The 22,496-nt window shown below is 54.1% G+C and overlaps 4 protein-coding genes across 7 annotated transcripts; 2 read left to right on the plus strand and 2 right to left on the minus strand.

The window, feature by feature from the left end:
- Positions 1–759: 759 nt before the first annotated feature.
- On the minus strand, positions 760–2,693 carry LTB4R2 (leukotriene B4 receptor 2). Its single transcript, XM_006738670.2, has one exon. It carries the CDS (start codon positions 2,691–2,693, stop codon positions 1,617–1,619), a length of 1,077 nt encoding a protein of 358 aa, XP_006738733.1. The 3' UTR covers positions 760–1,616.
- Positions 2,694–5,305: 2,612 nt separating this feature from the next.
- CIDEB (cell death inducing DFFA like effector b) lies at positions 5,306–8,155 on the plus strand. The gene is made up of 5 exons (XM_006738669.3): positions 5,306–5,498; positions 5,809–5,953; positions 6,838–6,987; positions 7,214–7,404; positions 7,570–8,155. Exons 1-5 carry the CDS (start codon positions 5,458–5,460, stop codon positions 7,706–7,708), a joined length of 666 nt encoding a protein of 221 aa, XP_006738732.2. The 5' UTR covers positions 5,306–5,457; the 3' UTR covers positions 7,709–8,155.
- Positions 8,129–13,537, minus strand: NOP9 (NOP9 nucleolar protein). Of its 2 annotated transcripts, XM_006738668.3 has the most exons (10): positions 13,190–13,536; positions 12,519–12,974; positions 11,423–11,533; positions 11,039–11,180; positions 10,753–10,945; positions 9,971–10,111; positions 9,461–9,586; positions 9,068–9,304; positions 8,747–8,852; positions 8,129–8,405 (listed from the first exon to the last, which is right to left on the minus strand). In XM_006738668.3, the coding sequence occupies exons 1-10, from the start codon at positions 13,434–13,436 to the stop codon at positions 8,248–8,250; spliced, it is 1,917 nt and encodes a 638-aa protein (XP_006738731.2). In that variant the 5' UTR covers positions 13,437–13,536; the 3' UTR covers positions 8,129–8,247. The 2 variants fall into 2 exon arrangements, with proteins under 2 accessions (XP_006738731.2, XP_030889735.2); XM_031033875.2 differs by lacking the exon at positions 9,971–10,111 and having other exon boundaries at positions 13,190–13,537.
- A 69-nt stretch (positions 13,538–13,606) lies between these two features.
- On the plus strand, positions 13,607–20,159 carry DHRS1 (dehydrogenase/reductase 1). Of its 3 annotated transcripts, XM_031033877.2 has the most exons (10): positions 13,608–13,843; positions 14,264–14,437; positions 15,773–15,916; positions 16,070–16,149; positions 17,524–17,656; positions 17,962–18,108; positions 18,648–18,717; positions 19,250–19,330; positions 19,519–19,701; positions 19,915–20,159. In XM_031033877.2, the coding sequence occupies exons 2-9, from the start codon at positions 14,288–14,290 to the stop codon at positions 19,653–19,655; spliced, it is 942 nt and encodes a 313-aa protein (XP_030889737.1). In that variant the 5' UTR covers positions 13,608–13,843; positions 14,264–14,287; the 3' UTR covers positions 19,656–19,701; positions 19,915–20,159. The 3 variants fall into 3 exon arrangements, with proteins under 3 accessions (XP_030889738.1, XP_030889737.1, XP_006738730.1); XM_031033878.2 differs by lacking the exon at positions 19,915–20,159 and having other exon boundaries at positions 13,607–13,839; positions 19,519–19,913; XM_006738667.3 differs by lacking the exon at positions 19,915–20,159 and having other exon boundaries at positions 19,519–19,913.
- The last annotated feature ends 2,337 nt before the right edge of the window (positions 20,160–22,496 follow it).

Genomic DNA, 22,496 nt, shown 5'->3' on the forward strand with positions numbered 1-22,496 from the left:
GGGTTGTCTTTGCTTCCTCTCCCAAACTACTCCCCACCTCCATGTCTCTCAATGGCCTTTATTGCTCCACCCCAGACTAGATACTCTAAGCATACTTCCTGCTCCCCAAATCCAGAGTTCCACTTCCGCCCCAGTTTGGGTGGCCCTGGCGTGACCCTGAGGACTGAATTTCCTTTGTTGTTTCTTGGCCTCGGCCTGGGTGGTGTAAACAGTCACTAATGCAGAACCTGGGGTGATGGTCCCGAGGGAGCACTCACATAAACGGACATCAAAGTTTGCCAGGGGGCGCCTGGGTGGCTCAGTTCGTTAAGCGACTGCCTTCGGCTCAGGTCATGATCCTGGAATCCCGGGATCGAGTCCCGCATCGGGCTCCCTGCTCGGCAGGGAGTCTGCTTCTCCCTCTGGCCCTCCTCCTTCTCATGCTCTCTGTCTCTCATTCTCTCTGTCTCAAATAAATAAATAAAATCTTTAAAAAAAAAAAAAAAAAGTTTGCCAGGGACTGAGAGGACTGGGGCACTAAAACTGGGAAAGCCTTGGGCAAACCAGGACGAGTTGGTCACACTAGTGACCACATGTGTGTGCACGTGGACACCCTCTAATAAAGAATCCTATCCTACATCCTCAAACTCAAAAGTGTCAGAATCCATAACAGCTTTAGGACCTAGAGGTGGACAGACTCCAAAAGATGGAGGCCAAGAAGTACTGGAGGGTGCTGAGCAACAGCTAGCAGTCTTGGGAGGAGTCAAGATTTGGCAGAAAGAAAAAGGAGACAAAGGAGAGGGGGCGCCTCCCTGAAAAATTCTTCCTGTCCTCCATCCATCCACACCATTCCCCATACCTGCTCAGCTCCAAGCCCCAAACGTCCCCAGGGGTGAGCATGTGCCTGCTCCTGGGCTCCTTTTTGAGTCAGTTGACCTTTGGGGGAAGAGTTGGATTCAGAGGGGAAGACAAATCCGACGCCCAGGGCTCCTTCCCCCGCTGTACCAACTGCAAGACAGGAAAACTTTCCTTTCAAACACCACAGATTGTCTTTCCCCTTCCAGAGCCAGGTTTTTCTCCACTCGGCTCTTGCAGACCCCAGAGAATGGATCCCATCCCCATCCCTCATTCAAGCACCCATACCTTTCTTTCCTCTTTCTCCCTTTATTTCCAGAGTGGTTCAATAGGTTGGCCTGGGGGACCCAGGCCACCTGGGCTGGGGAGGACAAGTCAAGATGCCACTGAAGGCTGGCAGTGCCCAGCCTTGGGCTGACCCAGGAGAGAACCAGGTGGCTTCGGTACAACTCAGGCATGATGAACTACCAGTGGGGGCATGCTTACACCATCATGTGATGCCCCCCCCCCCCAGTGTATTTCACAGTAGCTCTTGGCAGCAAGTCAGCAGCTCTGGCACAGAGGCACATGCCAACCTGCAAGCACACAGTACCATCACCTCTTGCAGTCCCTCTGTTTGGAGGTACCTGGGCCTGCCCCAGGGGTATAATAATTCTGCCCAGAAAGATGCAAACTGTGGCCAGAGAAGGGTCCCCAAACGCTCCAGAGTGGTTCCCTGAGTTCTGGGGGAGGGACGGTGGAAGGGAACAGGGAAGAGGCAGGCCCGGTTGTAGGGTTTGGTGTCAAGGTTCCCATCCCTGACTGTCCTTCTTCACCCCGCCCCCGGGGTCTCCATCGCCCTGGCCCTGCGCCACCACTTTGAGCCGAGGGGTAGCTCGGAGCTCCATGGTCCCCTCCCTAGAGCGGCCGCCCCCTCGGGCCTCTCCCGAGCCCTCAAAGAGCCGCGTGAGGAAGCCGGGGCCTGCCCGGGGCAGCAGATCCCCGGCGGTGAAGACGTAGAGCACCGGGTTGACGCTGGAGCTGAAGAAGGCCAAAGCGGCAGTTCCAGCCCGCGCTGCCTGGCCCGCCCCGCCCAGCCTCGCCAGGGCCCCTCCGGGCGGAGCCAGCGCGGCCGCCACCTGCAGAATGTTGACCGCGTGGTAGGGGGCCCAGAGCAAGCCGAAGGCGAGCACGATGGCGCTCACCAGCCGGCCCACCCGCGTCCCGTGCCGCCCGGCGCCCCAGCGCGCGCCCCGCAGCCGCGCCAGCGTCCGGCCGTAGCAGCCGAGCACCAGCCCGAAGGGGAGCACGAAGGCCGTCAGCGTCTCCAGGCTCAGGTGGGCGGCGGCGTGGGCCGGCGACGGGTGGCACAGCTGGCACACTCGGTCTCCCCACACGTGCCGGTAGACGGCGGCCGGGGCGGCGAGCAGCAGCGCGGCCAGCCAGACGGCCAGCAGCAGGCGGCGGGCCAGGGCCGGACTGCGCAGCCAGGGCGCCAGGAACGGCCGGGTGACGGCCAGGCAGCGCTGCAGGCTGAGCAGGCTGGTGAGCAGGACGCTGGCGTACATGCTGAGCGCGCACGCGTAGTACACGGCCTTGCAGCCCGCCTGGCCCAGCGGCCACGTCTGCCCCGCCAGGAAGGCCACGAAGAGAGGCGTGAGCAGCAGCACCGCGCCGTCGGCCAGCGCCAGGTGCAGCACGAGCGTGGCCGCCAGCGGTCGCCCCCTTGCGGGCCGCCAGCCCGCCAAGCTCCACACGACGAAGCCATTGCCGGGCAGCCCCAGCAGCGCCGCCAGCAGTAGGAAGGCCGTGCCCGTGACCCGCGAGGCCTTCCAGCTCAGCAGCGTCTCGTTCCCCGGGGGCCGGTAGCAGGCCAACATTCTTCTGCGCCTACCGGGGTGGGGGTGGGGGGTGGGGGAGACGGAAAGGGCCATAGAAGGCATTTAGGGACTCTGTCTCCTCCCACCTCCCTGTCCTCCGTCTCGGAGCCTTGACTCAAACACTACTTCTTGGCGGACCCTAAGCCCCAACTCAAGCACTACTTCTTGGAACCCAAATGCCCTGCTGTCAGTCAGCTGACCTCCCCAGGTCTGACTCCTGGTTCCCACTCTCACGACCTCCATCTCCACCCCCTTTAGCTGGGCCCCTCCTTTGTCCAGCCCCATTCCTTCTACCTCAGCGCAACGTGAGTGGTGGGAAGTCAGCGTGGATGAGCAGAGCTACTTACCTAGCCGGGAGCTAGAAGGATGGTGGGCCCACGAGGAGCCTGGGAAGCTAAAAGGCACAGCAGCAGTGGGAGAGGTGCCTACTCATGCCCTGTGCCTGTCAGGTTTGCAGTGTGAGACAAGAATGGGGAGGGACAAGGTGGGGCTCTTCTCTGGCCTCTCACTGGGGCCCTTCCGGCACTCTACTCTTTCCCATCACTAACAGGCCCAGGCGTGTGAGAGTCCGCCTCCCTAGGAAATAGGATAAGCTGCAGGGTACAGATAAGGTTCCCAGATCATGTAGGTGAGTAGGGACACTGCTGAGTCCTGACTCTGGGTCCTGCATCTGCACTCATGCCTCCCCCCAGTTCTGGCCCCAGTTGTCCCATCCTTGCCACCCGCCTGTTATATGCTCTCAGGCTTCCCTGGCCGGCACTCAGCAGAGAAGGTGACCCAAACTACTCATTCCCCCAGCTGCTCTATCTTGGCCCATTTCCAGACTTCTGATCCAGCTGAGCCCCCTTTTCCCTCAGTTTCCTACCTGCTCCTCTTATCTTTTACCTTAGGCCCTGCCCCAGTTGTTCCCCCCTGCCGGGGAGGGGGGAGGGCTCTCACTGGGCTGTCATTGACAGCCTCCAGTCACGGTACTGAGTTCTGGAGGATGCATGGAGGTACAAGGGGCTTATACCCTCCTTTTTTTTTTTTTTTTAAGATTTTATTTATTTATTTGACAGAGAGCGAGACACAGCGAGAGAGGGAACACAAGCAGGGGGAGTGGGAGAGGGAGAAGCAGGCTTCCCATTGAGCAGGGAGTCCGATGCAGGGCTCGATCCCAGGACCCTGAGATCATAACCTGAGCCGAAGGCAGACGCTTAACAACTGAGCCACCCAGACGCCCCAGCTTATACCCTCCTTGAGGAATCATAACACACAACCTCCAAGAGACCCTACTACCGAGCTGCACCAGGATACAAGATAAGACGAAAAGAATCGGTGCATTGGTAGAGACATACCGACAAGAAGGCTTCTCTGGGTGAAGAAGTCAGGCAAAGCCTGGAAATGAAGAAATTCTAGGGGGACCCAGTACACTGATAAGGTGGAGGTAAGGGGAAAGATCCCTGTCCAGTCAACAGCTGGAACTGGAGGCTCCCAAGGAGCCAGGACGCCAGTATTGTCTCAGTTTGGGTTACTTCCAAAGCACAGCCTGAATTAAGGGCTTGGGTACAGGTAATCCTGCATCTGGCAGGTCAGCTCTGGAAGCAGGAGTGAGGGAGCAGGGCAGAAGAGGGAAAAAGAGAGCCAGGAAGAGTATGTTGTTGGGTCTCTTCAGTAGGGATCAGGAAGCTCTCAGAATTACACAGAACACCTTCCAGAAAGACTGAAGACTGGGACACTGGTGCCCAGCTTGTATTCCCCATGGTCTGAGGGCTGTCCCAGAGGTATTATACACATTTGCAGCCTGTTCTTGTCAGGGGTCTTAGTGGGCTGCCACAGCTTCGGACACCGAGGCAGGAAAGCAGAGATTCACACTCATGTGACGGGTTCAGCCTTAGTGAGATCTGAGCTTCCAGACAAATGTCCACCACAACTGTCGCTGAAATCAGAGCAGACTCAGGGTACCAAAAGCTAGTCTCAGTGTCTTCAAAGGACACACCCCCCTTCACAACTCCTTCGTGCCCATTAAGTGGCCAAAAGAGAAAGGTAAGAGAGAAAGTGACCAATCCAGTGTGGCTAAAGCGAGCAGTTCTGGAGAATGAAGCCGGTTCCTCCCCTAGATCAGGGAGGAAGAAGCAGGGAAGCCGGAAGGCCATGGTCCCTGCCAGGATCCTGGTAATCCTGGATCCGTGCAGCAGGATCCATCCTCCACTCACCGCCCACCCTGGCACTCTGCCTTACCCCTCATTGTGTTCAAGCCCTGCCCACAATCCCACCCTCAGCCTGGCCTCCCTTTTCCTAAAGCTGCAGTTTGTGGCTTTCACAGTAGGTGGCGGCAAGTCCAGTGCAAATCCCATATAATGCAACTTCTCAAGGATGGGAGCTCGAAACTATCCCTAGAAATTCTCTCCGTAGAAAGAAAAAGACCAGAGATCAGATCCCATCCTCTTACACCGTTCCCACTTATCCTCAGCACACACCGCCACCAGAGACACACACACACACCCCCCCAAGCTTCTGTGACCTTTGCGGCAACTCTGGGCCTCAATCCCTCCTCCACGGTCCCATCTAGGCCCCTCCATTTTCCCTCCCCTTGGACTTTGCCCTTCTTACTGGCCTGGCAGGCGGGGCCAGAGTCCGGGGTGACTCATCTCCCACCTCACTGGGGCTGAGATCCCAGCTCTGTAACAGAAAACACCACCACTTCGGCCCCAGCACAGCAGAGAACCACCCAGCCTAGAACTCACCGGGAGAGGCAACTCTCCTCCTGCTCCTTCCCTCCACCATGGAGTACCTCTCATCCCTAAACCCCAGCGGTCTGCTCAGGTGATTTCTAACCCTCCTCTCTACCCTCCAACACTGAGGATAGTGCACGGCAACAAAATTCCACTCAGCCCCTAGGAGACTCAGAGACTAACGTACCCCTTCCCTTCCCCGCCCCAATTTTCCACAGTGGGCTTGTCCAGCTATGGAACCACCACTGACCACCCCTCCTCCGTGGTCTCTCCCTCTCTCCCTAGGCTACTCTAATCTCCAAACCTAGATCCCTCCCTAACTCTCCAAGTACCCCACCCCCAGTCATCCCCACTGCAGTCACCAAACTCCTCAGTTCTTGACCTTTCTCGCCAACTACCAGGTCGGTATCCAATATGAGCTCTGAGTTTGGCCGGAAAGTCTGGACTTCAGCTCCACCACCCCAGCGACCTTTCCGAGTCTGTGATCGCAAGCGGACCACCCGGAAAGGTCTGACAGCTGCCACCCGCCAGGAACTGCTAGACAAGGTAAGTGAGCCAATTCCCTAAGTTCCTATTGCAGGGGCAGCCAGGGCGCTAGAGAAGAGTGAGAACTTGGAGTGAAGAGAAAGGCTGAGGTTAGTTACATGGCTGCCCCTCCCTCTAAGGGCTAAAGGGCGGGGGGACGGTCTGCCCAATGACCAATGCTGTATTTAGGTCGATTCATTTCTTTTCCAGGGGGTAGAGGAAGGAGTAGATAAGGGAGGATTGGAGGGATGGCATTCAGAAGTCAGTATGGAGTGTGTCGATTTGTATGACAAATCAAGTTCAAGTCCTGATTCTATCAGGACTTGCTGGTTTGCTAGTGTCAAACTGTAGGAAGTTGTTCAGTCTATCAAAACTTCAGTTTCTTCATCCACAGAAAGGGAATAATGACACACCTTCCTCCTAGAGTTGTTGAAAGCAGTCAAAGAGGACAATGTATGTAAAGTACTACATAGATGCCTGACACTAATGAAGACTCAAAAAGGTTAAGCGTCATTATTACTGAAAACAGTTCTGGAGGACTCTCTGAGGGTGGGGACAGTGAGGTAGGACACCGGAGATAAGACCGAAGGATGGACCTCAACAGAAGCAAGCGAGGTTTTCAATTACAAGCCAGTAGGAATGGTTCAAAGGAGTACAGGGGAGAAGACAGTGACGTGGACAATGACATAGGAGCAAAGAGGAAAAGAAGTCAGCCCTTAGTGAGGGTCCCCCAGCAACTGAAGAACACCGAGCGCTGGAGCCATTTGAAGGGATGGCAATTTTCCAGGAAGTAGAGTTGGGGTATCAGCCAGCATCTAGGGCCAACCAATGGATGTGGGGTAGCTGGGGAGGGAGGGGCATGGCTAAGCTCTGCGCCTTCCCTCCTGCTTCCTGTGGCTGGGCAGGCACTGGAGGCCCTGCTGCTGAGAGGGATGCTAACACTGGTGCTGGAGGAGGATGGGACCGCTGTGGAGAGTGAGGACTTCTTCCAGCTTTTGGAGGATGACACATGCCTGATGGTGCTGGAGTGCGGGCAGAGCTGGAGCCCCAGCAAGGTGAGAGGCCACCGTGGGGCTGTTGTCGGCCACCAGTCTCTCTCGAGCTTCTCTAACCCAACCATGATCATGGGGGCGGACACACTGGGAGAGGCGAGGAGTTGCCAAGGACACCTTATAGGGGACAAATGGTCCAGGCAAGAGTGGGTCTGACCTAGTGCTGATGGGGAATAGTGGTGGGTGCCTGGGTGGGAGGGTGCACTGCACTGATGGAAGTGCCCTACAGAGTGGCATGCTGTCATATGGCCTGGGCCGGGAGAAGCCCAAGCACAGCAAGGACATCGCCCGCATCACCTTCGACGTATACAAGCAAAACCCTCGAGACCTCTTTGGCAGCCTCAATATCAAAGCCACGTTCTACGGGCTCTACTCCATGAGTTGTGACTTTCAAGGACTCGGCCCAAAGAAAGTACTCAGGTCAGAGACCAACAGGTCATGTTTCCCCATCCCCCTACAGTTGCAGCCCCCCTCATTCCTTCCGCACTCACCTACCCCATTAGCTCTCCCTTGTGGAAAACCCCCTCGATGGCCTCCTCCCAGGTTCCCCCACCCATCCGACTCCATCTTGTCTCTGCCCTTCAGGGAGCTCCTCCGTTGGACCTCTGCACTGCTGCAAGGCCTGGGCCATACGCTCCTGGGAATTGCCTCCAGCCTTCGCCATGTAACAGAAGGGGCCGAGCAGTGGCACTGGCAGCAGCAGGGTCGCCTCCATCCCTACTGAGAAGGGGCTCTGAGCTGCTTTCTGCCCCTAGACTCACTGCAAGAGACATACTGTGAGGACTGTGAGGGCATCGGCTTTGGAGATGCGAGGACAGTGTGGATGAGATGACTCACCTGATTTCCCCCGCTGTCTTCTGACCCATTGTTACAGGCCCCATCAGCGTAAGGCCTTCCAGCCCTAGCCTATACCCTTTCCTGAAGAATGCTGTTCCCTTCCCAGCCGGCTTTCCGCCCTCCCACTTACCCGGAAAGGCCACAAGCCCATCCCCAAGCATCTCAATTCCACCCTGATCATTGCTACATCTAGATTCTTCGCACCTCCTCCTGTCCCTAAGCTTCCCAATGCACTGAATTCGGCCCTCTTTGACTTTGTCTCGATTTCTTTATACACTTCTCCCCAAGATAACAAAAACATTTCCAATAAAAATATAAAAATATTTATTATTAAGACTTCTGACTCCTACTTAAACTACAAAGGGGACAGGACAGGTATGCCCTTTACCCCTCCCCCATCAACACCCAGTCCCAGATCCAAAGGCCTCAGTCTTCAAGTATTGAGTTCAAAGCCCGCCTCCTCTTGGCTACTGCCCCCTGCTGCTGTTCCCAAGCCTCTCGGCGCTTCAGGAAAGTAGTCAGGGCCACGTTTCGAGCCACATGGTGGCCAAAAGGGTCTCTTATCAGCTCCTGGTTCCGCTCCCCTGCAAATGGAAACACTCATGTTCAGTATCATCATGCAGTCACCCACCATGCTCAAAGGGACTCCCCCTGAGTGAAAGCCCTTCCATTTTCCCTGGGCCCTGGGTTGGTCTCGGGATCATGAATACCTCACTCTCCAAAGAGGAGAAGCTAGGGGCGGGGTGGGAGCACAGGGCTGCATAATCAGCAGAGGAGAAGGGGAGGAGAGCAGACTGCTAAGAACCCATGGCCAACACCATCCTTTAGAACCGAAGTCTCTGCTAAATTTAGTCCCCTCTCCAGCCACCCAGCCATCTGAAGTGAGGGAAGTTTGGAAAGGTCAGAGAGAGGTGCCAATACTCACCCAGCTCAGCAGCAATTTCCTTCCGGGCCCCCAAGGCTGCTCCACTCCAGATGGCATCTAGTACACGGCTGCCATGGCGACTACAGGCCAGAGCCACATATTGTCCCTGCAGTGAGACAGGCAAGGTAGGTCCCCCTAGGGCAGTCCACAAAAGGTGTGCTGGGGAGGGCAAGGGTGAAGTGAAGTTTCCAAAGTTTATAGGTGGAGTCAAGAGAATCTGGGAACTACATATTCTCTCTTTGACTCTGAAGGACAGTACCAGGGCAAGCTCATGTTCTCTTAAATGGATGTTGGTGGGGGCATCAAAGCAGAAACTAGAACCTTTAGGGTCTTCAGCACACGGCGGCGCTGCTTGCGCGTCACGGAGGGGCTGGTCAGGATGGCATCGAGCACGTGCGAGCCAGCAGGGCTCTGGGCTAGAGTCAGAAGTTGTGGTCCCGTCAAAGCACCCAGACTTTGAAGTATAATACCAGGACTAGAGAAATGCAACAGATGCTGGAGCAGGAGAGACCCCAGGACTGTCACGTCCCCCAGGGCCCTGGCCGTGGCCATGTCCACCTGGAAGGACAGAGAGAGGGCATTAGGAGGCAGCCACCAAACTGCCACCTCTGCCTGGATGAAGCCAGAGACCTCACCACCCTCACCACAAGGGTGAAGGACTTTTTAAACCCTGGCCCCCAACTAGTCACTGGCTTGGCCCCTCTCCTACCTCACCTGGTGCTCTGCAGGCACTGTCCCCTCCTCCTCCAGCAGTCCATAGTACACCTCATAAGCCATCAAAGTGGCAAAGAGAGGCACACAGGCCACTTGCCGGGAAGAGGGCTCTGCACAGTGGAATGCCTACAGGAGAGGACAACACATGATGAATCTGAGAACTACCTCATCCCTAACCCCGACTCTCTAGACAAGGCAAAGCATTCAGGAGACGTGAGAGTGTAAGCTGCACAAGGGCAGGATCTCCTCTGCCTTGCTGTATCCCCAGCCTCTATACACATGACAGGGGTTGAATAAACATTTAGTCCTTAAATAAACTGTTCTCTTAGTCCTGGGAGACAATTTTCATTCCAGGGCTAGGACACGGGTTTGGCGTCATTTTTCCCTGTATCTGCGAACTCCTCGGGCATGAGACCTCTTCGAGTCCAGAGATACAACCACTGAAGGTCAGAGAAGTCCGAACTGGTAGAATTTGAACTGAGGGCATAAACGGGTGGCGGGTAATATCACCTCCAACAACAGCAGCAGGACCTGGGCTTGGTGGGCCCCAACTCTGCGGCATGCCCCAACCAGGGCAATGACCACCCCTGGGTGACCTTGAGCCAGCACAGCTTCCAGGGCAGGGCTCAGCTCCTCAAACACAGGGGACAGCTGAGGAGAGACACAGAATGAAGAATCTTTGGCATTCTGTAACAGTGGACTAAGTTATTCAGAGAAATCTTCCTACTGAAAACAACTAAAAATGCTAGATAAGCATTGCCAATATCAGGGTTTTGGTTTGGCCACATAAAGTCCAGGACCAGGGGACAGTTCTAGAGGTGCCGCCTCACTTGGTGGGAGCAGGGTACTTTAAATGGCCACACTCTCAAGATAAAGGGATACTAGAATTAAATCCGCCCTTCTTACCCCAAATCCCAACCCATGAGATCACAGGCAAGCATGCCTTGGTGCTAAGCAGCAAAGGCAAAAAGAAGCTACGGCAATAGCCCCAGCACTCACACAGATTTGTAGCTAAGTACCCAGAGTCTGAATGGACCATGGAACCTCAAGCTGCAAATCTGCATCAAGCCAGTCTCCTGCCAGGCACCTGAGAAGCTAACACAAATCCTTTCTGGGAAGAGGGCACTTTTGTCCTAAGCTCTGAGAAACCGCCAGGAATAACCTTTCAAGGGGAATGGCCAGCACACTGTCAGAGACACCGAGGCAGGCACACAATAAAATAAGGCCCAATGAACAAGAACTAGCAGAAACAACAGAGTACAGAAAGAGATCTAGCCCCATTCTCAACTCACCAGCTCAGTGGTAGTAATAGCATCCAGTAAACGCTGCAAAGGGAAGTTGGCAATAGGGTGTGCAGCCAGGGCCTGCAGCTGCCCTTGGAAGTGATCCTCAAAGAGGCTCTGGAGCCTCAGGGGCTCCAACACCAGCAGGACCTGCTCCAGGAGTCTGGAGCTCGTCTGATCCCGCAGAAATAGCAGCAGGGGGCTAGGGACAAGGAGAACGTGATCAGGCAGCCTTTATTCTACTTCATCTAAAATACCCACATCACTTCATTCACTTCACACAGCTTGACCATACCTGCCATCTGCTGAGGAGTTGCGGCTACTCAGATAGCTGATCACAGCATTGCAGAGATGAGCACAAAACTGGGGCAGTTTGCGGTGTAAGATTTGTAAGGCCACTTGAAGGCAGAAACTGGAGATCTTGTCAGTGATAAATACTGTGGGAGAGAGCAGAAATAATCAAAGCAGCTCTTCCAAAATCCAGACAACCTGTATAACCTCAAACCTCAAGCAATAAGGTACCAGGGACTATGGACATAAAGGCTCTATACAGAGTCCTTGCGATATCAAACCAGATCAGATTTGAAGAGGAATATGACTGATCTAAGTAAGAGCTTTGCATGATGACAATCACCTCCAGAAAAATGGTCCTAGGTCCTCCTTCTATCACCCTCCTTACCGGCAATGTCCTTCAGAAAGCAAGAGCTCAGGTCCTGAAGGCAATTCAAGAAAGTTTCAGGGACCTCAAAATCAGTTGGCTTACACTCCCGAGCTGGGGCCCTTTGTGCATCTGAAAGATCAAAAACATGTGCAGTGCTGGGATCACAAACTACCATCCAAGAGGGAGAATGATTCCATAGATGATCAAGGATTCAGCTTGGAGATGCAGAACACGCATGAATATCTCTTCTCATCTGGATGACTGAACTGAGACTATGTTTCTGTTTTAAATTTTCTAAGAAATTTCAACCAGCTCCCCAGTGGTCCATAGGAGACAGGCCAAACTCTCAGTCAGGAATTCAAGGTGTTCCAAAATCAGGCCTCATCTAAACTCTCTAACCTTATTTCCCAGAGTTTTTCAAAATGTAGGTCACTGCCTATGAGTGCATCATGAAATCACTTCAGTGGATCTTTTTTTTTTTTTTTTAAGATTTTATTTATTTATTTGAGAGTGAGAATGAGAGAGCATGAGAGGGGGAGGGTCAGAGGGAGAAGCAGACTCCCTGCCGAGCAGGGAGCACGATGTGGGACTCGATCCCGGGACTCCAGGATCATGACCTGAGCCGAAGGCAGTCGCTTAACCAACTGAGCCACCCAGGCGCCCCTAGTGGATCTTAACCAGGCCTTTTTCAATGGAATAGAACAGAATAAAATAAACCAGAGAAGAAAATATCAAAGTGGACTGCATATATTAAGAATATTGTCTCTCGAAGTTCTATTTTGAGTCCAATATCTGTATACATACACACAGGCAGGTTCAGTGATGTTTAAAAAAAAAAAAATTCTGTAAGTTGTGGTTAAAAAAAAAAATTGACATCCATTGCTCAAATGAATCACCTCTTACCCCTGGCCCATTCTACTAGCTGTCCCTCAAACACACTGACACATTCTCACCTCTGGGCCTCTGCACTAATCTTTGGTTTGTTAAGCCTTGTCCTCATTTCTCTGCTAATTCTTCAAAGTCATGAGGAATTACTCTTCTGCTTACTCTCTCCTTCTGGACTTCCCAAACTCTCCTCTCCTCTAGGTCCACTTCCCTATCTTGTAGTACTTACCAGGTGACTGAGAGCCACGGTGCCTGGCTCTCTCAGACTCCAGAAGAGTCCCTCCCAACACCTGCAGCAGAGTTCTGACCACGAAGCTGCCATGTGTGTCTCCACAGTAGAAAAGAAAATCATCACACACCTCAGAGGCTAGTCCCAAAACCAGCTCCTCCAGGGTCTCCAAGGGACCATCCTTGCCATTCTCCTCCTCCTCCACGTCCTCCTCTTTCTCTGCCGGGCTCCCCAGCAATCGAGGCAGCTGCAGCAAAGCACTTTGCAATACATGCACCCCGCATCGATGACAGGCCACAGAGCGCAAGCTGGAGCGCAAAGCAGCCCAGACTCGACACAGCGGTTTCAGGGGACTGAATCCCAACAGTTCCTGCATTATCTCACTGCCAGTCTTGTTTGTGGCCAAGGCTAGGGCCTGAGCCTCCACTTCCTTCAAAACATTGTGCACCATCAGTTCTGGATAGACAAGAAAAGAAATATTTTAGAGACTGAGAAGAGAATAAGGTTATGTTCCATCAGTTAACCGAGTGAGGGAGAGGGGGGAGCGAGGAAGAGGATATGGGAGACGAGACTAAGTCCCTACGCCCTGGGGACCTATGAAAATTTCCCTGCCTGTCCTGGAATTTATGCCCAACGAATCCCTCTTAGTCCCACCCTGCGGTTGCTCCCACCTCGTTCTTCTCCGGTCTCGGGAGCCTCTTTCAGCGCGGACAGCGCCCGGCGGAAATACCCCAGAGCTTCGGGGCTCAGGTGAGGGTGCGCATCTAGGGCCGGCTCCGAGCTCCGGTCGGGAGGCGGGCAGGGTGGCCGCCGGCGGCCTGGTGGGGGGCGCCCCGACCCCTTGGCCCCGCGCCCTCGTTTGCTACCTGCTGGGAACCGGCGCCCCGCCTTGTGCGGGGAGCGCGGACGCAGCCCCATGGATGCTAAAGCCCGTGTCCGTCCGCCAAAGCTTCCCCAGCCACAGGCGAACAAGCAGCCAGGCGCGCGCAGGGACCGGATGGAGTCTAGAAACGCCGGCGCGCTCGGGACGCAGCATTACGTCATAGTTCCGCGACGACCCCTAGCCGAGCGGCAGCGCACCTCCTCCCTGGTCGCCCCGCCTCCATTCCTTAGTCCCTGTCCTAGCTGAGGATCAGCGCAGACTCTGTCCTCCACGGCCCCCGCTGACCCCGGACCAGAACGCAGACTGGCTCCCCAGCCTCACACTGTGACTCAATTGCACTCACCCCATCCTGCCCCCGCGGCCGGAATTGGAGTTCTCGAAGTCCAAGGACTTTGCGAGCTAGACGCCGCCGGGACTCCAAGACCGCACGGGTGGCAGGCAGGTAAGGGGCGCGAGCTCCCACTACTGAGGACTCAGGGTCCCTGGGCCTCGCGCTCACCCCCGACAGGGCCAGGCCAGAGGCCAGAGCTCCTGATAGCCCAGCAGCCTGTGTGGACCCGCCGTGAGGGCCTGCTGCGCCAGAACCCCACCCGGTCAGCCTCTTTCAGAGTCCCTGGACAGTCCTACCCAGCCCCTGGGGTCATAGTCGCTCGATGGCTCCTAGCCAGGGGGCAATGGCCAACTCGTTCGCCTCCCAAAAAGGACCAACAGCCTTACCCTGAAGACTGCACTACTGTCCCGCTCTGAAACTTCTCTTTGCTCAAAGGATCCCAACCTTGGCTCCCTCTCCTACCACTATAGCGATCACCCTTCCACATACGCAGTTTGCAGGCTTCCCTAGAGCAAGTCTTTGCTTCCACAGATTCCCCCCTTTTGCCTGTGAGTCATGGCAGCTCCCATGAAGGGCCAAGTGTGCGTGGTGACTGGTGCTTCCAGGGGTATTGGCCGTGGCATCGCCTTGCAACTCTGCCAAGCGGGTGCCACAGTTTACATCACCGGCCGCCATATGGACACCCTGCGGGCCACTGCTGAGGAGGTGGGTGCTTCCTCTAGAACCACAGGGGCAGAAAACACCTGAGGTAGCCCTTCCCATTGACCACTCCTTCCGCTAATCCCTTACCTAAAGCCTTAATATTTCTCAACACAATGTGAATATTTACTCAAACTAGAATAAATAAAGTCCGTAAATAACTTCAGATCAGGTCAAAGTTTGCCACTGAGTTTTATGAAAAAACTTTCTGTTTGAGACCTTCAGGGGTTTTGGAATTGCAACTGAAGAGTTGTGGACCTGTGCTTCTCTCTATTGTAGGCAAGACTCTACCGAGCTGTACACTTATGGTTGACTTTTCTACTGGATTTCAGTTAAATATTTGGTTTGCCAGACATTGCATGAAGCACGGAGGTTAACCAAGAGCAGTAAGATGTCACTTCTGCTTTTAAAAGATAGGGCCCAGCAGGAAATCAGAGGCAGACACAGAATGATCTAGGAGCATGGGTGAGCAGTTAGGAAGCAAGGAGGTAAGAGGGTAGGACCCAGAGCATGGATCTGGAGAATAGGAGGATTGGTCTTGAATAAGGTATTTTTCTTCCTGTGAAGTTAGAGGATGGGGACACATTTATGGCGGGTGAGATAGAACAGAAAGTAGAAATAGTTCATAGCTGAGAGTTTTGCTTTGTCAGTTACTAGGCGGGAGCGTTGGTGAGGTGATGGTCAGAGGGCTGGGACTGAGTAGGGGTTACACGTGAGTGGTGAAGGGTGGGAGCTCAGAGCATGAGAGATGGGAATGACCAAGGACAAGGAAAAAGAGAGATACTCCTTTCTCAGGAGCAGCCCTCCTGCCTTATTTGTCCCTTGCCTTCCACTAGCAGAGTACAATGCCTTGCCCATGGTAGGCCTCAGTAAATGTAGATTTTATTTTATTTTTATTTATTTATTTTTTTAAAGATTTTATTTATTTATTTGACAGAGAAAGAGACCGTGAGAGAGGGAACACAAGCAGGGGGAGTGGGAGAGGGAGAAGGAGGCTTCTCGCTGAGCAGAGAGCCCGATGTGGGGCTTGATCCCAGAACTCTGGGATCGTGACGCGAGCCGAAGGCAGATGCCTAATGACTGAGCCACTCAGGCGCCCGGTAAATGTAGATTTTAAACCTGAAATCCCAGTCCTTTTTGGTCTGTAGGGAAAGGACTTAGCATTCCTGAAGATCCTCAAACAGACACCAGAGGGCGGGATTGCTCACCGTCTTCCCTCAGCTGCTGGCTTTGATTCCTACTCTTGCCCTCTCAGCCTCCCAAGCTGGGAGTTGAAGAGAGTTGCCTCCTGTCTCACACTCACATACAACTATAAACTCATGCCCCTCTGTCCCTCATCAGGCACAATCTCGAGGAGGCCACTGTGTGCCTGTGGTGTGTGATTCAAGCCAGGAGAGTGAAGTGCAAAGCTTGTTTGAGCAAGTGGATCGGGAACAGCAGGGGCGTCTGGATGTGCTGGTCAACAACGCCTATGCCGGAGTCCCGGTACCCTTTCAACTTGATTCCAGCTCCACGTTCCTAACCTCCCCCTCTGACCCTGGAGTCCTCATCCCCACTCACTGTCCCTTTCATTATCCAGCCCCTCATACCTTCCTGCCTTCAGATCATCCAACTCACCACAGTCCCTGTGCTTTCCAGGCAATTATGAAGAACATTAACAAGGCATTCTGGGAAATCCCTGCCTCCATCTGGGATGATATCAACAACGTTGGACTCAGGTGAGTGTTCCCTTTGTCCCACCACAAGGGCTGGGTGGGCCTGGACCTTTCCCCATGTGCCCTCTCCTTGTCCCTCTGACCTCCCCATCTCTTTCTTCTCCTTCTTGTCCCATTTGTCTTACACCTCTGAGGAATTTCCATCCAGGGGGATCTGTACCTGGGAACACTGAGTTTTACCTTGTTTCTGTCAGTAATTTTCGTCTGAACTTGCTCTTGTCCTCTCTCCTGCCTTACTCTGCACATCCAAATGCATGGCCCAGAAGGAAGCCTCCTTTCCTCAGTAAGGCACACCACCTGTAGCTGACATTGACAAAGATGGTTAGAGGAAGAAATTCTTTTGTTTTAGATCAAGAGAAGGTCAATGAGAGTGAGCACCTGCCATTTTAGCCTCCATATCCTCACTCCAGATCCGCAGGCCAGGGCACTCCCATGTCAGAGTTACACATACGTCTGGCGTGGGAGTGAGATGAAACACAGCATGTAGAGTTCACCTAGCATGATACACCAGTTGTGTTTCTTTTTTTTTATTGTTGGAACAATGGTGCCCTCTCGGAAACTGCACTCTGTGGATGTGATCAGCCACCTATGGGAGTAACTAAGAGGTTATCTGAAAATCTGTGACTAAAGCATTTGAGAACACCCACAGCTTCTAGTGGCAATCCCAAGGAAGCAGGATTAGAATCCAGTTGTGATTTCCAAGGTAGAAGAAAGATGATGAGGACAGGGAACGATGGTCAGCTAAGAGGCAAGAAAAGAAAGCCCAAAGACTGGTAGTTGGCAATGCCCACATGCTTAGCCTTCCAAAGGGAAAGGCCCTCCACACTCTCATCTCTTTCGAGTCAGGGTTATGAGCCTATAAAGCAGAGAGGTCTAGACCTTGGCCCCTGAGCCCTGATGAATTTTCCAAAATAAAGGCCACTTGGTGAGCCTCTTGAAAGCCCGGCAGCACATCCTCACCTCCCCCACACACGCATTCAGGCACACATTTACTGTGCCTTTCCTCTGCATTACCTTAGATTGGGCTTTCCTTTTGAAACTATAATTCTTTCTCCTTGTTTCCACTTGGAGGGTCCTGTTTCCCATGCAAATGAAATGTTTTTCTGGTCACCGAGTATGTGTGCACTGGGTTTTCCCTACATAGAAAGGTGGAAAACTGAGTTTTTCCTTTACACTCATCCATTGATAGTTTGTTTTACCGGTGTTCCTCTCAGAAAGTGGCCTCTAGCCCCGGATTCCCCAGGTCTGTGGCCGCCCCTATGTGGCCTTCTGTCTTCTGTCCCAGCCACTAGAAGGCAGAGGAAGCTGCCGGGGCTACAGCAGCCAGGCCAGCGGCGAACATCATTTATTCCTTCTCCTTCCTTGCCCACCCTCTAGAGGCCACTACTTGTGCTCGGTGTACGGAGCACGGCTCATGGTTCCAGCTGGTCGGGGGCTCATCGTGGTCATCTCCTCCATTGGGGGGCTGCAGTATCTCTTCAGTGTCCCCTATGGCGTGGGCAAAGCTGCGGTGAGGACCCAAGAGCACGGGGGTTAGGGAGGCATCAGGAGATAGAATTCCCAGTGCTCAGAGTAGTAAGGCCGACCGGTCCACTCGTCCCCCTCTGCCCCTCCATAGATAGCTCCTCTGCCTGGGCTCCCCTTGGCTGGCCAGACTAGGCAGTGCACTGGGGAGGTAGGCAGCTGAGACAGGGCTCCCGGGAAGGGTTAGGGGGCTGGGTGTACCCAGCAGAAGCAGGGAAGGTAGGGGAGGAAGGCGATGTGGCCAGGTGCCCTGGCTCTCACCCTGCCTTCTTGCCTTCTGTCCTTCTACAGTGCGACAGGCTGGCTGTGGACTGTGCCCAGGAGCTGCGGCGCCACGGGGTCAGCTACGTGTCCCTATGGCCAGGATTGGTGCAGACAGAACTAATGAAGGAGGCCATGGTGAAAAAGGACAATACTGACGATCCCCTGTTGAAGCAGGTGGGCAAGGGGAGGGCGAGGGAGGCAGAGGACGCAGAGGACTCAGTCTCTCCATCCTCAATGACAAGACAGTAACAACAACAGAGAGCCAGTCCGCCGGTGCCTACTGTGGCAGGCATGGGGCCGAGCCCTGGACACACGTTATGCCCTTTTATGCTGTAAGGGAGGTATTATCTCCATTTTACAGATGGCAAAACCGAAACCTGGAAACGTTAGGAACTTGTTCAAGGTCATGTATGCCATAAGTGGAAAGGCTTCGTGCCCCGAAGCCCATGCTCTTGACCCCTGCACTGAACTAGCCTGGGAGGTCCAGACATAGTTGACATTCCAAGATGTTTCCACTTAGGAGAGGCAGTGGGTCCTGGTGCCAGAGTACAGGGCTCACCTGAATGTAGGGAAGAGTGGCTCCAGCACCTTCTGAGTCCCGCAGGTACAGTGATGAGGGCCTGTCTCTCCTGGAATAGGAGCTGAAAGTGGGGAAGAAATGTGGGCAGTTCTCTTGGAGATTAGCCCTTCACTTCTCTGTCCTTGTGTTTCAGTTGAGATCTAATTTCTCCTCTGCGGAGACCACAGAAATGAGTGGCAAATGTGTCGTGGCTCTGGCAACAGGTAAAGAGGTTGGCGGCAGGTGGTAACAAGAAAGGGCCTGGAGATGGGGCACCCAGGTGGCTCATTTAGTTAAGCGTCTGCCTTCGGCTCAGGTCATGATCCCAGGGTCCTGGGATTGAGCTCCGTATCGGGCTCCCTGTTCAGTGGGGAGTCTGCTTCTCCCTCTCCCTCTGTGTGCTTGCTCTCTCTCTTTCTCTCTCTTAAATAAATTAAGAACAAGAAGAAAGAGAGAGAGAGAGGGAGGGCGGGCGGGCCTGGAGAATCTGCAGGGTGGTGGTATCCAGTCCTGAGTCCTGGCTCAGGAGATGGTTGAGGAAAATGCCCTTCTTTTCTCTGGCTTCTGGAGACCCAAAGCGGCCCAGAGACTGGCTTACAGGAAGTGCAGCCAGGAGCCAGAGGTCTGAGAACCTTCCTAGGAACACAAATAATTCTGGGCACCTAAGTCTGTCTCAGTGGTGCCCTGTGCCACTGGGCCCAAACCTTGTCACACTGCGTCACTTCTGTGCCTTCTCAGCTGTGTTTGTGCCCACAGATCCCAATGTCCTGAGCCTGAGCGGGAAGGTGCTGCCATCTTGTGACCTTGCCCGGCGCTACAGCCTTCAGGATGTGGACGGTGAGAGCTCTGGCCGCACAGCCAAGCTGGACCTCCTGTCCTCCGTTGCCTGCTCACTCCTCCTCCTCCCACACTCTTTCCCCATTCCTTCTTCCCTCACATCCCACTCAGGCTCTTCGGCCAAGGTGGAGGTGTCTAAGGAGTGGGAAATGAAGACCTAATCCTCCTCTTCTTCCTGTGGTCCGCAGGCCGCCCCGTCCAAGACTACTTGGCTTTGAGCTCGGTCCTCTCCCATGGCTCCAGCCTGGGCTGGCTGGCCTCCTACTTGCCTGGCTTCCTCCGTATGCCCAAGTGGATTATGACCCTCTACGCTAGCAAGTTCTAACCCTCCTGGCCTGACGTCATGCCTCTGCCCTCCCTTGGGCTCCGTGGTAAGGCCTGTCTCAGTGAAGCAAGGCAGCCTCTCCTGCCTACCTCATACCCTTAAGAGGAAGAGAAGGCCTCCACTCTGCGTCCTGGGTGAGCCCTGCGGGCTCTTACGGATCCTCCTTTATGCCTTAATTTTACTTGCCCCTACATTTCACTTTTTGCCTTAGTATTGAAAAACACCCTGGGGGCTAATAAAAGTCTCATTTCTCTTTCAGCGAGTTTTGACTGTTGATTGTGTGCTCAGCAAAGTGTTAAGTGCTTGAGAGAAAGACGCCAAGATACACAAAATGGTCCTCGGGGCGCCTGGGTGGCTCAGTCGTTAAGTGTCTGCCTTCGGCTCAGGTCGTGATCCCAGGACCCTGGGATCGAGCCCCACATCGGGCTCCCTGCTCCGCGGAGAAGCCTGCTTCTCCCTCTCCTACTCCCCCTGCTTGTGTTCCCTCTCTCGCTATGTCTCTCTCTGTCAAATAAATAAATAAAATCTTAAAAAAAAAAAAAATGTTTAGGTCCTCAAGGAGTTCCCTTGCCAGGACAAAGCCCCTTTCCTCCAGAAGTGTTCCTGCTCTTCCCTGTAGGGCTGCCCATCTCAGGTCACGAGGCCTGTTTCCACGCCTCACTGGGGGACAGGGTCCCTCCACGACCAGAAGCAGGCCCAGCCCTGTCTTGCAGTACTTTCCCGCCCCCACAGTCCACCACCTCCTCAGGGATGCCTGCTGCCTTCTAGCTGGGCCTGATCTCAGGGCGGCAAGGGCAGATTCCTCGGTGTTTATGATTTCCTGGCATCTGGGAGGACAGTACTGTCCAAATCCAGGTGAGAGGCAGAGGACTAGCTGCAGGTGCCTTCCTCTCGGGACGGTACCCGAGGAATTGACTGCCCGAGCCCTGTCGGGCTGCCTGGCCTGCTCTGGGGGCTGTCCCAGCCTGAGGCAAGGCAGCCCGGGCTGTGAGCCCAGGGCCCCTCTGAGGGAGCCTCCCCAGCAGCAGCCTAGATGGCCATCAACGTAACGGGACGGCTGCTGTCAGAGGGGCAAAGACCATTTCTAATCTTTGCAAAAGGCAGAGTGAGAGCTGAGGCCGTGGCATGGCAGGGGCTGTGAGCTCCCCGTGGCTTCGGGGACGGCACCACTCAGCGTGCCAGTGCTGTGTGAGAGGGTGGCTGGTGCGCGCCGCCTCGGTGCTTCTCCTCTGGCTCCGCAGTCCATGGTGACTGCACGTTTGCTGCTTGAAGTTAGCCTCAGCGAGAGTATACACGCCACAGAAACCAAGACAGGCTACCAATCAGGGCTTCGATTTACTTACTTATTTAGAGAGCGCTGACTTAGCACGTGGCTGGAACTATGTCCTAAATCCCAGCGTTTGGCCAAGCACCGCATGTAGATCACAGTGATCAGGTGTCCTCGGCACCCTCTGACCCCCTTCCGCCTGCCACCCTCAGTTCCTATTATGTCCTAAGGTCAGCGAGAGGCAGAGGCATTGCCTACATGCTGCGCCACAGTACGAGCCTCTAGACGTGCAGCCTTTCACAGCCGTCATCAGAGGAAATCCTGGCGTGACGGCCTGGCCGCCTGAAGGCCCCAAGGGACTTGGGAAGAATATGGGTTTCAGAGGCAGGCAAATCCACATACGAATTTTGGCTCCACCACTTTGGGAATGAAATGAAGTAACACGTATAAATCCCCAGGCAGTATGTAGCCGTCGAAGTTGTCAGTTCCTTCTCTTGACAAGTGTTTAAGAACACGCTCTGCACCAGGCACCATTCTTGGCTTTGGGAACGCAGAGCACAAGACAAAGCAGGCCCTGGCCCACAAAGGATTTTCACTTCAGCCCTGGAAGACCTTAGAAGCCATCTAGACTTTCTACTGACTGGAGGAAGTGAGTGAACCGAGGCCCCCAGGGTCCATAGCACGTGGAATGAAACCTCAGTCCTGGTATCCCAAGGAACCAGAGGGGCAGTGTTCTTTCCGGCACACCATCCTGCTTCCCTCCAACAAGTGTCAGTCCCTCTTCAAAACAAGCAATAGAGGGCGCCTGGGTGGCTCAGTCGTTAAGCCTCTGCCTTTGGCTCAGGTCATGATCCCAGGGTCTTGGGATCGAGCCCCGCATCGGGCTCCTTGGTCGGCGGGAAGCCTGCTTCTCCCTCTCCCACTCCCCTTGCTTGTGTTCCCTCTCTTGCTGTGTCTCTGTCAAATAAATAAATAAAAATCTTTAAAAAAAAAAAAAAAACAAGCAATAGAGTAACAGAGCTCTGAGGGAATGAAACGTGGACAGTGAGTTTTGACTGGAGGTGAAGAGATTCAAGATCTAAGAAACCCAATAGCAGAGTCGCAGGACACTGGGGGGGGGCGTGGATCAATGTTCATTCCAAAAAATGTTTATAAGACTAGTTAAGTTTTCGAGATGGGTGCCATAGCCAAGTTCACACAGGGTACCCTGAGAATACAGGAGGAAGCAGCTAGCTCCATTAGAGAACTGAACAAAGGGATAGTGGCCAGAGACTTAAAGAATGGGGAGAGAGGAGGAGTGGGGAGGTTTAATGATTTCTAATTAAGAAAATAAAGGGCACATACTGAGGCACAAAATGGGTCCCTTTCCCTCCTAGATTCCCTCATTATCGAGTCAAGCACAAGCAGCTTCCAGTTCCTCTGCTCTTCTGGCACACAAGTCCAGGCAGGCCCCTGACCCCTTGACCTTGCTCCAAGCAAGTTGACCCACTTCTAAGCTCCCCGAGGCACCTCAGTACAGAGGGCCTTGGCATTCACCCAGAGAAGGTCCAGCCCATGCCTGTCCTTCGCCCCAG

The sequence above is a fragment of the Leptonychotes weddellii genome, chromosome 9, assembly GCF_054177405.1.
Source record: "Leptonychotes weddellii isolate Sample4059 chromosome 9, ASM5417740v2, whole genome shotgun sequence".
Taxonomy (NCBI): Eukaryota; Metazoa; Chordata; class Mammalia; order Carnivora; family Phocidae; genus Leptonychotes; species Leptonychotes weddellii.